The 15,934-nt window shown below is 36.1% G+C and overlaps 1 protein-coding gene across 1 annotated transcript in view; it reads left to right on the top strand.

The window, feature by feature from the left end:
• The first annotated feature begins 278 nt into the window (after window positions 1–278).
• LOC109045026 (nesprin-1-like) overlaps window positions 279–15,934 on the top strand; it is a 115,547-nt gene continuing 99,891 nt past the window's right edge. Inside the window, 11 exon segments of the mRNA XM_042778325.1 lie at window positions 279–531; window positions 2,343–2,404; window positions 8,299–8,394; window positions 8,974–9,057; window positions 11,156–11,176; window positions 11,542–11,634; window positions 11,758–11,936; window positions 12,084–12,280; window positions 13,468–13,577; window positions 13,825–13,863; window positions 14,937–15,044. Coding sequence (XP_042634259.1) covers window positions 426–531; window positions 2,343–2,404; window positions 8,299–8,394; window positions 8,974–9,057; window positions 11,156–11,176; window positions 11,542–11,634; window positions 11,758–11,936; window positions 12,084–12,280; window positions 13,468–13,577; window positions 13,825–13,863; window positions 14,937–15,044 — 1,095 coding nt within the window. The 5' untranslated portion in view covers window positions 279–425.

Below are 15,934 nucleotides of genomic sequence, written 5' to 3' on the forward strand. Positions count from 1 at the left end.
TGTGCATACCGGCAGGCTATGTGACTCTCAACACATACACACACACCACTCCCCCTTCCATCATACACTCAGATCTGTGATGACATCACACATTCCCATACAAACGATTGGCTAGAGGCACAAGGGGAATGGTTCCTGCAGAGAGAGTAAAGACAGAGGGATGTTGAGACTGGTGCTGCACACATGCACACATTCCCACTTCTTTCAGTTACGTTGGAAGGACATGTGGGTTTTACATTTTGATAACTTACATTGTATGGTGAGAAGGAACCAGGGAACCTAAAGAAGAGGTACATGAAGGTCTTTCTCTCTATCAACAAGCAAAATCAAAAGCTCCACAAGAGGAAGGTCAAGAGTAGTTGACCTCTGACCATCACAGGTGGATGTGCTCTTCGTGAACTTAGGATCACAAAGGCATTCCGGGAATGGATGTCAAGGGCAAGGTGGCAAGACGATGGGAGGATATAGCTGCCAAAAAGAAGTCTGGCACATCCCTCAACTTAGTGCAAGGGGTTTCTCGACACCTACGTGGTAAGAGATTGACTCCATATCTGACTGTTTTGTGCTTCTATGCACTGAAAAAAATATAAACAATTTTCACTTAGGAAAATGTCACAATTAATTACAAAGAAACAGCTATTAACACATTGAATTAAACGTGAAATTTTGAGTTAGAAAGACTGAAATACCTTTTTATGCAAAACATATTCCAGCAATTTTTGTTGTATTTACTTAACTTTGAAAAAAAAATTTTTTTTACAGGATACATGTTTATGTTGTGTTGTTGAGGATTTTTGGCAATGAAAGGGTCAGCTGTAGGGGAGCTCAGCAGGTTCTTGGATGTGCTGTGAATAATTTATGAGAGATGCAAGAGAGACAGTCAGGTGTTGATTAATCATGGTGGTTATTTTAGAAATTTAATTAGGAATTCAAAAAAAGAAATCTGGTTATTTTTATATAGGTGCAGTGGGGATGTTTTGTGGGTATATGTGTCAAATGCGCATACAGTGAGTTTGCATCTGCGTTTCTTGCTCAAAGTCACCCTGTCCTTATGATTTTGGGCCAAGCACACTCTCTCTCTCTCTCTCTCTCACACACACACACACACACACACACACACACACACACACACACACACACACACAGACACACACACACACACACACACACACACATACACACACACTGTAATACACTCTGCATTCTGTTGACATCTATCATACTCCTCTTGTCATCAATATTTGATTGCTTTAGCTTGCTTGATCAAACTATTAATTCACAAAATACAAGATTTTGAGCACAAATAACAGTGGCACATGTGGTCTGCATTATGCATGAGCCTGGTCCTTTTTATTTATCACACACACACACACACACACACACACACACACACACACACACACACACACAGACAGACGGTGTGTGACACAGTGACCGGCTTCAGTGTAATCCATCAGACTATGCATTCATTAAAGACGGTGGCTCTGCGTCAGTTGTCATCTCTTGCTGATATAACTGTTAGGAGAAAAAGGATATTACTGTCACCTTGCAGTTCAAAATCAGGGCTGGATCTTTTGTTTCGAGATTGAGATGTTTATCCTGCTTTCATTTGCTTGCTGGATACAGTAGGAAATACTGTTGTAAGTGAGCTTGTAAAAATTGGGTTAAAAGCTTTACAATATCTCCTCAGATAAATGGTTAATTTTGTTGTATCTGTTCTTTAAAAAAAATTACAAAACTAATTTCTGTGTTTCTTAATTATTCAAAAGATTTGAGTAAATGTCACAGCAACCCTCAAATTCAGTGTTTTCCTGTTTTGATAAGTGCCAATATGCATAACCAATATTCATAACCCATGACAAAATTTGATGGATTCCAAAAACCATCATACATTATGAATTGTATTATTATTATTATTATTTATTCAATGGTCTAAAATTAGTTTTAACTTTAAAAGATATGTTAAAATTTAATTATTTTTTTGTGTTGACATTTTAAAATCTTATATGTTGCTCACATGAAAATGAAAAAGTTATGTTTATTAAGAGTATAAGTAAGGTTCTTATAGAGAAACAGACCAAATGGTGTTATTGATCAGAGCACTCTACTAAAGAACCCACAACTAAATATTTATAAAAGTGTAAATATAAGTCAAAAATATTTGTCAAAACTATAATCGTTGTATTTCTAAAGAAATGATACATGTATTTTGGTCAAAATGTACAGTAGCTAACCAACATCTATTGTAATTTTTGATGGGTCATGAAATGTCTCATGTTTTGTTTAAGATTTAAGATCAGTTTTATTACTCAGGATTCTGATATGTTTTGTCTTTCCTTTAGATGAGCAGGAAGCTGTGCAGAAGCGAACTTTCACAAAATGGATCAACTCTCATCTAGCAAAGGTGAGCCGAGTCATGTGTGAGATTTCTGAACCAACATACATCCATTCATGTGTGAGAGAAAAAAAGCACCTGAAGGTTGTTACAGCCACTTCTCTCCACAGTGCAGAATTAATCTGTCACAAGACCGGTGGCACCAGTCCAGGTCCAACATGAACATACACTTTAATCTCCTCTTTAAATTACTGTGCCTCATTTTACCAGGGTACGGTCAGTCTGCTGACAGGATTTACCTATAGACAACTATGCAACAGTGCAACATTATGTTATGAAAAAGATGCTGTGTCACAGTCTTGTGTAATATTGCACTTACAATAGAACTGCATTTTTTATTATTATTATTATTTATTTATTTATTTATTTTTTTGTCATCAGCATTTTGCCACAAGTATTGAAATATTCACCTGAAATATTCCTTTAATTCATTTGAATTTCTATTATCACAATAGGGACATTATTAAAAGCTTACCCGATAACAGGTGCTTGTATAAATTTACATAAAAAAAAACAGGACACAAGTATTTGACCCCATGATATGCGTGTAATAATAGCTTGATGGCTTATTGATTTGTGTGTGAAGAGGGACTGGACAAGCCATTTTTTTAATTAGCCGGCACTCTAGATAATTCCAGTGTGGTCACCAAGACTTGACTGTGTTAATCTTCTGTGACGAGGAGCAGGAAATTCATTTGAAGTATCAATCTGTGGGGAAAGCGTCTTGATGTGGCATTTTGTATTAGGTTGCACATCAGCGCCTCTCCAGCGTTAAATGTTAACCACAGAAAATCTGATGTTCATACACTCTCTAGCTGTTTTTTATTTATCTGTTTGCTCATTACCATCTGTCATGGACATATTGGACCTGTCAGTTAGAGTTGTCAGTGAGATTCAAAGCATCAGTGTGCTACAAGATGACAGTGTTATGAATTGGTTTATGCTCTGATTATTTCTCTGACAGGATTCCTCAAGTTTAATGTTTCCACTTCCCTTTAAACAGCTACTGCATGGATAGATGCTTTCTGACGTATAAACTCTGTGGATTATAAAGCACATTTACGAGGCAGAGCTTTTCTTTGTAAATGCTGTTATGTAGCTTTTCTTATTTATTTGCTGTAGAGAAATTTTAGTATATATTTGTATCGTATATATAGACATAAACATTTATATATATATTTAGGGTCAGTACATTTTTTTCTTTCTTTTTTAAAAAATAAATACTTTTTATTTTAGAAATACTATAATAGTAAACAAATAATTATATAATACTTTTTATTTAGCTGTAATTTATTTTTATTTAAAACATTTTTGTTGCAATTTTAATACTTAAACTTATGTATTTCAGTTAATTGCTATTTTTTATTTTATTTATAATTGTTAGTTTAGTTTCATTTAAATTGAGATGAATTGTGAATAGACATTTTTATTTTAATTTTTTAAATAACACTGCTGTGTCATGGTGTGATAGTTTATTAAAGGCAAAATTATAAAGTAAAAAAATTAAAATTAAAAAAATTTAAGCTGGATCAGATCAAGATTTTGCTTTCAGTGGACTGCACTGAAGAGAGAGAGAGAAGAAAATCCACCCTGCCGTATATATTAACTTGGACCTGCAATCCTATTGTATGAAAGAGATGTGACATGGTCATATTGCTTCAATAGACATGATATTTTTTCTTCATGAAATGATTATGCAGGAATGACAGAAATGGAGATCGTCTCATTAAAATTGCAAATAGAGAACTATTTCAACTGGTTCTAGAACTGTCAGAATCAATTACATTCATTGTATCTTGTAAATCCAAACAATTTACTCAATAGCTGAACACCACCATGCCATCCCTGGAACCCGCTGTTCCCACTTCTTTGCTGTTGCCCTTTAACCTCATCTTACTGCTGAATGATGTTGCCTTGGTGACAGCACTCTCAAGTGTTTGAGGGAGAAGTTTGAGAATGCATGTGCCAGATAGGAGGAAATGTGACTCTTATATTGTTGACAGGATGAATTTTAAACACAGACTGATAGACTGAGGAAAAACTGTCGGTGCATTTCTGGTCAAAATGTCTGTCTCTAGCCCTGCACCAAATTGCTAATGCAAATCATCTGCAGTGATTTTCCAGCTCCATAATTCATACCCTGAAGGTGTCGGATTAATTCTTAGCATGTGTAAGATAACACAGAATGAGAATTACACACCGTTTCTTTCGCTCCTCTCATTTCTTTATAGAAGTATCAATAGACTATTAGAAGATGCACCCACAGGTCCATGATAGATAATGAAATGTAATTAGGTGTAAAATGAGTAAATTAGGTCCGTTAGTTCCACGTTTCACTAGTGAGTGATGGAGATGTTGCATTGAAGCCTCAAAGCCCTTTGTATGTTGACAGAACTGAAATGCCGACTGGAAGGTTTTCATATTACTGTCATTTGCAGATGTTGCAGTATTCAGTGAAGCATTAACCTTTGAACATGTTCCTGCACTAGAGTTATGGCTGCATCTCACTCCTCATATATAGGAATATCTGCTTATTATTATCATTGTCTGTGTTGATTAAACGGATCAGTAGTGATATTTATATTAAAGGTGACACTTTATAAGATAATATAATAAAATACAATAAGTCATTTATAAAGGTAATCATTTATCCAAAATGAAAATTCTGTCATTCATTTTCACTTTCATCTAATTTCAAACCAGTTTGATTTTTTTTGGATTTTTTGGAAATGTGGAGAGAAAATGAGTGGATGGATGGATATTTTTATTTTTTTAGTTGTTCAGTTTATGCAGTTCAGTTCTGAATGATTTATATATGAATCAGACTTTTTATGTTTGAAGTTTTATGGAGGGGAAGATTGTTAGTGAATAATTTCTCATCTGAAGGTGTGATATGACTTTTATAGACTTGGAACATAGCACGCTTAAATTTATTATAAAGGTGTATGGACCACTTTTTATAATAAATGTAAGTTTTCTGTGTCTTTTTTTGAAGCTTGAAACCTCCTCTCCTTTTTCAGTGTAATTGTATGGACAAGGGCGTCAATTTCTTTTATGTTCCACATGCAAAATCAATTCAAAGTGATTCAGAACAACATGATGGATGAATTTTCATTTTAGGGAGAACTGTTTTTTTAAAAGGTGTAAACTTCCAAAAAATGCTCAGCTGCTCAGCTTTAAACCAAGATCTTGGTTCTATCCAATAATCAATTCCTACAGAATTTGATCAGAATTGTGTTCCAAACCATTCATTAAAAGATACCATCATAGGACGCAACGTGCCTCAGGTCTCTTTACTCATGCATGTGCTTGCAAATTTGAAGGACATCAGAGAGGCAGGACTGAAGTACTAATCTGCCTAAGAGCCTCAACTTGATTAGCCACTAGAGACAGAGAGAGAGAGAGAGAGAGAGAGAGAGAGAGAGAGGGTTGAGGGGGGGTGCGAATGAAAGAAAGTGAATGCGTAAGAGGCCACCCTGCATTTCAATTTTGACAAATCCTCTCAGAGAGGGTTGGGCTTAATTATAGCATGCCCAATATTGTGGATGAGCTCATTTCTCATGTGTTTGACAGATAGCATGGGTGAGCAGCACACAGCAGCCACACACACGCACCCTGCTGCCTGCACCTGCTTTATCACTAGACATATATCAACGCCCCATCAGGTTTCTCTCTGAATTATGAAATTCAGTAATCAGTGCCCACAGATTCACAAACTGTACCCTCAATTTAAGGATCAGTGCTCACTTTTTTAAGCAGTAACCTCAATTTTGTCATTTGTACCCACGGGTTCATAAACTGCACCCACTGCTTTCTAGACGGGTCACTGAGTTAAGGAATCTGTGTGGTTCAGAAATCTTCTCCTTAGTTGCTCTAGAAGAGCTCTGTACTTTCATAATAATGACATTATTTTTAATGGGATTGGGAATGCAGAGATGTGCTAGAGGGTCCATGGAAGGTTTGAGTGAAAAAGAAACACAAATATAAAATGTATTTTTAATTTTAAATATATTCTTTGATGTTATTGCATATAAAAACTATTTAGTGGACAAATTGCAGTTGAATAGTAAGCCGTGACCTACTCTCAACCTTAATTGAACTCGTCTCTGCCCCAGTGTCTCTCTCATCTCTGACTGATATTGAAAACAGTTGAGTGGCCCTCAGGCATTTGTATGTTTACGTAAACTTTGATTGGGTTTTCGGAGAACATGCAGCTACCGTAGCTAAACACTGTCTCTCTGCTGAATACATCAGCAGCTCCTGCCATGACAATCTATTTCCATCAGTAATAACCAGACACAGATAATTAGTTTGTTAAGGCCTGCTGGTTGTGCCTTTGTGTTTTTTTTCCTCTTATTTTTCATTAGTTGCATAATTACTCAAAGTGCCTCTTTTTAATGTAATATCCTATAAGGTGATTTTAGCCAATTAGCTTTTGAATTATTTAGTGCTAATTAGAATATCTTAGCAATTCCTCCCCCTGCTGTCTCAAAAATGCTTCAAGAATTAATCTTTTAAAAATTTCACTCACTTCCCCTTTCTGCCTCTAATTAAGGTCATCCCACTCTCGTTTCTCTTGAAATTCATGTTCACTTTCACTCTTAAACTACCTTTTTTCTCTCGCTATTTTGCCGTTATTTTGAAATATAACTCCCCACCCCATCAACATCTCTCTCTCTCTCTCTCTCTCTCTCTCTCTCTCTCTTTCTCACAACTCTCACACACACACACACACACACACACACACACACACCACACACACACACATACACTCTCACTCACTTTCACTGTTTCATATTAATCTTCTCATGAATGACTTTGCCACCCGGATGCTTTCCACTCCAAATCCCAGTCATGTGACTGCTGTCTTAAGAGAAATCCTGAATGTGTTGTCCGGGTAAAGAGGGACTGTGTAGATGGATTAGTGGAGGGGCTTCACGGGGTCAGACAGTCTGTCATCTCTAGAATCAGCACTTTTACTCAGGCTTTTTAGATGCTTCTTAAGCTCATGACTGTCACTGCCTAACAATACATTCACTGGTTTAATCTATAAAGCTCATTCAAACTCACATCACAACTATGTACAGAATGCCACAACACATAATATCGTAAGATCACTTCTATAGTCTGGTGGGCTGAAATGAGCCACACAAACATCTGGGGAATGGGTCACACTCTCCTGGTTTTGCTTTTTTCCCTCTATGATTGATGTGTGCAGTGATGGGGAAGGCAGTTTGGAACTGCAATAACTACAAGTTACTCACACTTTACCTATCTATCTATCTATCTATCTATCTATCTATCTATCTATCTATCTATCTATCTATCTATCTATCTATCTATCTATCTATCTATCTATCTATCTATCTATCTATCTATCTATCGTTCTATCGTTATATCGTTCTATCGTTCTATCGATCGTTCTATCTATCGTTCAGTTGTTTTATCTATTGTTCTGTCATTCTATCTATCTGTCTATAATTCTATAATTCTGTAGTTCTGTCTATCATTGTATCTATCTGTTTTTCTGTCTGTCATTTTGTCACTTTATTTAACATTCTTTCATTCTATCTATTGTTCTATCTTTCATTTTGTCATTCTATCTTTTGTTCTGTCTTTCGATCTTTCCGTCATTCTATTGTTCTATCTGTCTGTCATTCTATTTATCTTTCTGTTTATTGTTCTGTCTTGTTCTATCTTCTATCATTCTATCATTCTTTCATTCTGTCTCACATTTTATCTGTAATTCTATCTTTCTATCATCCAATTTTTTCACTCTATCTTTCATTCTTTCTGTTGTTCAGTCCTTCTATCTGTCATTTGATCTGTCTATCATTCTATCTGTCTGTCTTGCATAGATGTTTAAATAGTTTGAAGTAAAATGGATTGTTTTCCCTCCTCAGTGCAATCCTCCTTTAGTGGTCTCTGATCTCTTTGAAGATGTTAAAGATGGAGTGATGCTGCTAGCTCTTCTTGAAGTCCTGTCCGGTCACAAACTGGTAAGCTAAATGTACTTTTTGTTGTTGTGGTATTTGATTTTCCTTTGTTATTCCAATTTAATTAACAGCTGTACAAATGACTTTTATTGTATCAAGCATCATTGTCCCAGTTAGCCTTAAATATCTGTAATATAGAATGAATTTTTTTAACATTGTGATATTGTTTTAAATGATAGCAAACATGATGTAATATACAAGACATATGAACAAAAACAATGTATTCACTACACATTATTAGCACTCACAGATGGATACCCACACTCTCAGTGAACAATCCCATAAGGCTAGTGGTGCCTCAGGTCTTTGCAGTGCTGTAACAATCAATATACCAAGTGGCACATGGCCCTTTGATTTTTTTTTCTTTTTTCTTTTTTACTTTTCTCTCTTGCAATCTATTTGGTGTCATCTTTGTATTCTCTGTCTCTCTGTAACATGAATAACTATACTGCTTGTCTGCTTTCTTGCTGTCTCTTAAAAAAAATCAACTCTTTCTCCCCATTTTTTGCTGGATATTTACATGTTCCTCTGTTTATCACTGTTTTCCTTTTGTCTGCTGTGCTATCTACTCCCATCTGACAGCCATGCGAACAGGGCCGCAAGCTGAGGAGGATCCACTGGGTTGCTAACGTGGGAAGAGCGCTGAAGTTTCTGGAGGGCAGGAGGGTAAGGCTATCCATTCCCAGAGTGCTTTGCTCAGGTGTACAGCTCCAGGTCATAACCACTCAGTCTGACCTACACAACCTTTTCCTGCTCAGCTCTGATACTGCTTTACAGCACTGTCTCACAAGAGACAAAAAGAAGGAAATCATTGTTCTTCATTTCATGTTTAAATTTCATTCTGAACAAGAAGAAATTGTTTTATTAAAATCACCAGCAAATGAAGGATTTATGGATTAATAACTTGCTACATGGCTCAGAATAGATTTATGAGGTGATGTTGACACGTCAGACTGAAATCATTCTCTTTATTGAGGTTTAGTTCTGAGTCAGCTTATTGTAAATCTGTCTCTGGTGCCTCACATGTGCGATGAGCTTCCATCATAGAGTCTTTCTGTCTGTCTGTGGTTGCCAAAGCTGGACAAGTGGACCAAATAATATACAGTCAGTAGGAGTGTAAAGGTACACGTATTTGTACCGAAATACAGCATCGTTTTAACAACTGCACGAGTGGAACATCATTGGTAACTTCCAGTTTTGTATATTGCTACTTTTCATAAGAAACAAAGTTTCATCTTCCAAAATGTAATTTTTTATTTTTATTATAAATGCCTGTATAAGCATGAGTCAGTGTTATCATCCCTTCCTCTTTACTACTAGTTTTAATGTGAAATAAACATGAATGAACATCTCATCAGTTTTTCAACTATGGAAAGATGTCAATAAAACAGCTTGTAAACAAAATGTCACATAGCATTTCATTAACCTCAGGCAAGTCAGCAGTGTCCACAGCTCGTTAGTGTGCTATAAATGAAGTGTAGAGAAGAGCATTTCGCGGAATATTAGACTATATGCTCATTATATTTTACCTGTTAGTGATGACTTAATTATTAAATGTATGTTTAAATATATCTGTTATGAAACTAGTTATGACAGCCACTGTGTAAAAAAAATATTTCAACAACAAATAGAAATTTTATAATTTAGAAATGCTACATTATGTTCAATTTACAATTTTTTTTAAGTATTGATTATTATGTTTAAAAAAAATAATATTACACAATATTACTGTATTTTCAAATAAATTCTTGTTGAGAATAAGAGACCTCTTTCAAAAACATAAAAATTCTTACCAACCCTAAACCTTTGAAAGGCAGTGCAAACAGTTTAATGGTCATTATAGAAAAATATTTGACCACTCAATGCCGTAATGCCAAGTGTTCCAGAGAGTTGAGTTCAATGAAAGTTCATTTTAGTGTAGCTCTGTTTAAAATAGATTAAAGGAAGAGGTATACTGTCATCGTCTATTGTTTTATAGTAACGCCATGGAGATTTGAAATGGAAAACATTTTTCCCCCTTGATAATCAGGGTATTTTTTCATATCATCTCTCTGGGGAGAAGCACATAGATATTTTACGTATAGCTGTGCTTCAGACTGTAATTATACAGTCTGTCAGCGAATGAAGCTGAGCTAAGCCTCCCACTCTTGAGGTGGTCTGTCTGTCTGTGTATCTGATCTCTCAAGAAGCTGAGGATTCATTTCGTAAGCTACAGTCTTTCACCATCTTATCTGTCTCTGGTCATCCCTCTCTCATCTCTCTCTATTCCCTGTGGAGCACAGTGGGAGAAACCAGAGTACAGAACTCTTTTATATTATGCTGTGCTGTACTTTTACATCCAGTGTGGGACACAATATTTTAATAGTTAATAGTTAATGGACGTTTTTGTTTCAGGTAAGTGGATGTTATGACTGTGTGTGTGTGTGTGTGTGTGTGTGTGTGTGTGTGTGTGTGTGTGTGTGTGTGTGTGTGTGTGTGTGTGGTGTGTGTGTGTGTGGTTTGTGTGAGTGGATGTTATGACTGTGTGTGTGTGTGTGTGTGTGTGTGTGTGTATGTGTGTGTATTTTTGTGTGAATTTTTAATCTATGTGTGTTTATAACAATGGGTGCATCTTGTCTGTCACTGAAGGGTTTTAGGTTATCTCAGAGCTGAGGTTTCTTATCACCTGTCCTTCAGTTGATGGGACACACTTTTGTTAACAGCATGTAATGACCTCTATTCTTCTTTCTCTGTCTTTCGCCCCTTTGTTTTGTCACCATTTCAGTCGGCCTACAGAGGATCTCCGGTTAGTGTGACCTTTCTTTTGACTGTCTATAATGTCTATGATTGACATTATCACTTTCTGAAACAGGATCTCTTCAAATGTAACTGTGAATTAAAAATCAACTTGATAAAAGTGATAGCAATATAAGCATCCTAAAAATAAAAAATTCTTATCATTCAAGGAATACAAAAAGAGCTGCTCTCTTCAATGAAAGTGGATCGTGATCAGTGTTATATTAGTATCATTATCATTTATATACTATTTTAGTATGTATTAATTTTTGAATTAGCTTTTATTGTTATATTTACAGTTTTCATTTTAATGTAAATGAGTAAATGGTAACACAGTTTTTCATTTTTGTTAATTTATTTATGTTTGCTTAACAGATTAAACTAGTTAACATCAACACAACAGATGTGGTAGACGGCAGACCCTCGATTGTGCTGGGGTTGATATGGACCATCATCTTATATTTCCAGGTAAAAATAGTAGAGAGGAAACATTTTAAATTCCATAAATATTTCATTTTTCCACAAAAATGTCTTTAAGTTTCTGTAATTTCCCTAAATCATATAGTAACATTTTCAACACTTGTTGTTCAGATAGAGGAGCTCACCAGTCATCTACCAGCCTTACAACCTCAGTCTAGCAGCAATTCATCAGTGGAAAGCTCCAACAGCACGGAGACCAGCAGCCCACCTGTCAAACGCAAGCCCCGCCTTTCTTTTCAGGGTGGGGCCAAGAGAGCCCTGCTCAAATGGGTCCAGACCACAGCAACAAAGTAAGAACTGTATTGTTAATACATGCCAGTGCAACGTCTTGGTTGAATATATTGTTCTTTGCCCTTGTAATCCCATTTTCCTAACTAAAGCATGTGACTGCATTCTTTCTGGGTTTTTACATAATGTTCATACACATGTGTTTACAGGAGATTGGGTCTGGATGTGAAGGACTTTGGCCCAAGCTGGCGCACAGGGGTGGCTTTTCATGCTGTCATCTTTGCTTTGCGACCCCATCTGGTTAATATGGAACGTGTTTGGAGGAGACCCAACAGGGATAACCTAGAAGACGCCTTCTCATTGGCTGAGAGAGAACTGGGCATCCCACAATTGCTTGACCCTGAAGGTGATACCAATCATAAAGAATAACAGAATTACTTTTTAAACTAAGAGAAAATGTAGTGTTTCAAGTTTGCAATTTTTGATCCAATTAATGACTAGAGATTTGATGCAGAGTCTGTTTTCGATGTTAATTCAAAAATATGCTGGTTTATACATAGTAACAGACAGTTTTTTTTCTTTGATGTGTACTTTTAAATTAAACCAAATGGTTAAATTCTAAATTAGCTGCATGCCACTCACAGAAGATATGATTGATGAATTATTAATGGAGGGGTTAAGTCTTCAACCTCCTAGATGCTATCTGAGCATCCTCATGCTTCCTACAGACAAATGAAGTTTGACATTTAAACGATAAGTGACCCATTAGCCACGGTAGAGCTGACTGAACAAATAGTAAATGGTAAGTCAATGGTAAGGAACATTGTCAGCCATGGTTCTTTTGTAAAGGTAACCATCAGTGAAGCCTTTGTCAGGCTATAAACTTCCCGGTCCCTGTTTTTTAGACAATGCATCTGATATTAAGCCCAAATGCTTAAAATTGCACAAATGTATTAAGCAGCACAACATTTTTTATTTTATTTTTATTTTATTTTAACCAAATAAATGCAGTTTTGGTGAGCAGAAGACATTTCTTTCAAAAAAACATTATAAAATCTTATCAACCCCAAACTTTTGAATTGTAGTGTAGGTTTAACAAAATGAAGGTGTGTGGAAAGTGTAGTGGAGTTTGAGGCCAAACATTTAAAGCAAAGAAATGTGTGAAATGCATAAGAAATGTTTAAAGTTTCTTGGTATAGCATCATCAAAAGTTGCAATTACTGCCTGGTGTAATTTTCAAAATACACCAAAAAAACATATTGTGCATACAGTCATTGAAATTTGAGTAGGTAATTTCATGGTGTGTTATGGCTAAATGATACTGCATGGATGCACAAAAACAGGAGACAGGAGGTAAAGCTAAAAGGAAATGACTGTGAAAAAATCAGTTAAATCAAATTCGCCACAGAACAATGAACCACAATGAGTGGGTAAAAAATTTAGACAAAAGAGGATGACAAATCACCTTTTTGGGAAGAAAGGAAGCTTTTGAATAGGGTTAGTTATTATGGGCCTCATCTGAAACACAGGGTGTTCATTGCAGAACCTATATTTTATTTAAATTTTGTTTTAATCTTTTTTAATGTGATTTAGATGTGGATGTGGATAAGCCAGACGAGAAGTCCATCATGACATATGTGGCACAGTTTCTGAAGCATCACCCAGACAGCCAAGAGACAGAGATTGGGCAGCATCAAGAGGAGGTACTATAAATATTTCTCATCCTACAACCAAACATTAACCAGCTCTCCATTCACTGTATGTCTCATGGTCTGAAGCCTAGACTCTTTACTCTGTTTGTTAAATGACCACTATCAACAATCTGTTTTATTTGTGGATTCATTTCTCTCTACTGACCATTTTCTTACACTATTTATACTCTTTATACTCCTCCCTCTGTTTTGTCCACTAATGTCTTGTTGTTTATGTGCATCCCTTTTCTGTCTCAAGTTTTATCTTGCTCCTCGAGCCATTGAGGAAATGTTAGAGGTACGTTTGCGTGTATAAACCACATTATGCCTGCTTTGACTGCTCCGCCACTATTTCCACCTGCTGCTGCTGTTCCATGCAGTTTCAAATCCTTTCAGCAGTATATTGCCTTTCTTTTCACCATGAGTAGCACGGATGCTGTGTGGATCAGGTTTAATAATCTTGAGCATTGTACGTCTTTGATATGCCCGTTATAATTTTACTCCCTTTACTATTATATTTGCATTACAATACTGGGGCTTTGGGTGACATTTACATGACAATAACGACCTTTGACTTTGCGTTGATACCAATAGCCTGATGATTAGCATTAATAGCAGTCTTTAAAGAATAATAATAGTTCATAACCAAGTTGAAGTGCTGAATTGATCCTGTCACCACCTGGTCCTTTTGTAGAAGCCATTAGTTCCCTCATGCCAAGGTCTGCGTGTGTTTCAAAGTCACTGCAATTTGAACCATTTTCACCTCTTTGTTATACATTTAAACTAAGACAGTGTAGTTTTTTTAATATTCCAGGGCATTGAATGCCTGTGACGGTATTCGTTTCTGGGAGGTGGGGAGGAGAACATGCGGCAGACGTTGGCAAGGTCATGATATAATCATTTTGATGACCCAAAGGCATCCTCATTGAGGATGCCAAAATGTCTGATGAGCACCAGAGGAATAGGCTTAATTACATTAGAATTAGCTGAACACTGCTCTCACTTTCTTGTTCTTGATCCTAATTCATAATAGGGAGGGTAAATGTGTGTAAAATGATTAGTATCTCCCCTGCAGAGCTGATTTCTTGCTCCCCCATGGAGAGGTTTGGGGCAGATCCACACAATGGAGGAGAAGAACTCTGCAAACAGCAGGAGCGCAAAGTCTGCATTGGATTTATAAATGCGGCATTAGTGATGCATGTTTGAACTGCAAAATTGTATTGGGTAGGGGGTTTAAAGTGCATTAAATTACTTTAGGTAAGGAAATGATGAGTGTAGAGCTCCCTAAGGGCCTTAAATCTGTGCAAATGTTTGCTTTTTGTCTTGTTTCTACAATCTTAACTAAGTCAGCGCTCTTTTTTTCTCTCTCAGAGGGAGCAGCGTAAGACACTGAGGGAGCTGAGAGCGTGGGCAGATCAGTTGGAGAGAGACTGTGCTCAAGGCCAGAGGAATGGAGGAAGTCCTGTTGCGCAGTACCAGGTGAGCTCAGGGTCTCAGTCAGAGCCTGTAGGGCTGGCAGTGTTGTGTAGATAACATATGATATCATTGGATGCCTGAGTAAAACTTATAGAGCGGTCAAACGGCCACTGTTAATACAACTATCCAAGAAAGCAGAAATACTGATATACAGTAGGGTTCAAAAATCTAGACTGTTAGTATAAATGCTTCTATTTTTTATTTATGTCATTTAATACAACTGTTTTTATTATAAATCATGTTATTAATAGCTGGAAGTTGACTAACATGAAATTCTGATTTTCTTACAAATGACTCTTTCTTGCAAAGAAGAAATGACTATTATGAACCGAATCAGACTCATTCAGTCAGCCATTACTGAGTTTACCAATATATCCTCCACTAATGCAAATCATTTTTTGGTTAAGTCTGAACTTATTTTGAACTTAAGTGTTTTTGAATAACCATCTATATCAAGCTATGCTGTACTTTATTATCTGAAAGGTTTATAAAATTATAAGAATTGTTTCTTAATCATCATATCATCAGCATATTAGAATAATTTCTGAAGAATCATGTGACACTGAAGACTGGAGTAATAGCTGCTTGAATTCAGCTTTGCAATATTATTATTATTTTTTTTTTTTCAGATAGAAAACAATTGTTAAATTGTGATATAATTTTGACAATATTGCTGTTTTACTTGTTTGAAAAAAGATAAACTTTTAACAGTAGTAAATGTTGCCAGTCATGATTTGAGATTTGAAATTTTCACTGTGGTCTCAGATTTTGGACACCACTGTGTGTATACTCATCATAATTCATATGACAATGTGTAATAAAAATGGAAAAAAAAATGTGAAACATATCCCAGACAAAACACTGGTTGCTTTAAACTCAGCACACTCCCACAT

This window comes from Cyprinus carpio, chromosome A20 (assembly GCF_018340385.1).
Source record: "Cyprinus carpio isolate SPL01 chromosome A20, ASM1834038v1, whole genome shotgun sequence".
NCBI lineage: Eukaryota > Metazoa > Chordata > Actinopteri > Cypriniformes > Cyprinidae > Cyprinus > Cyprinus carpio.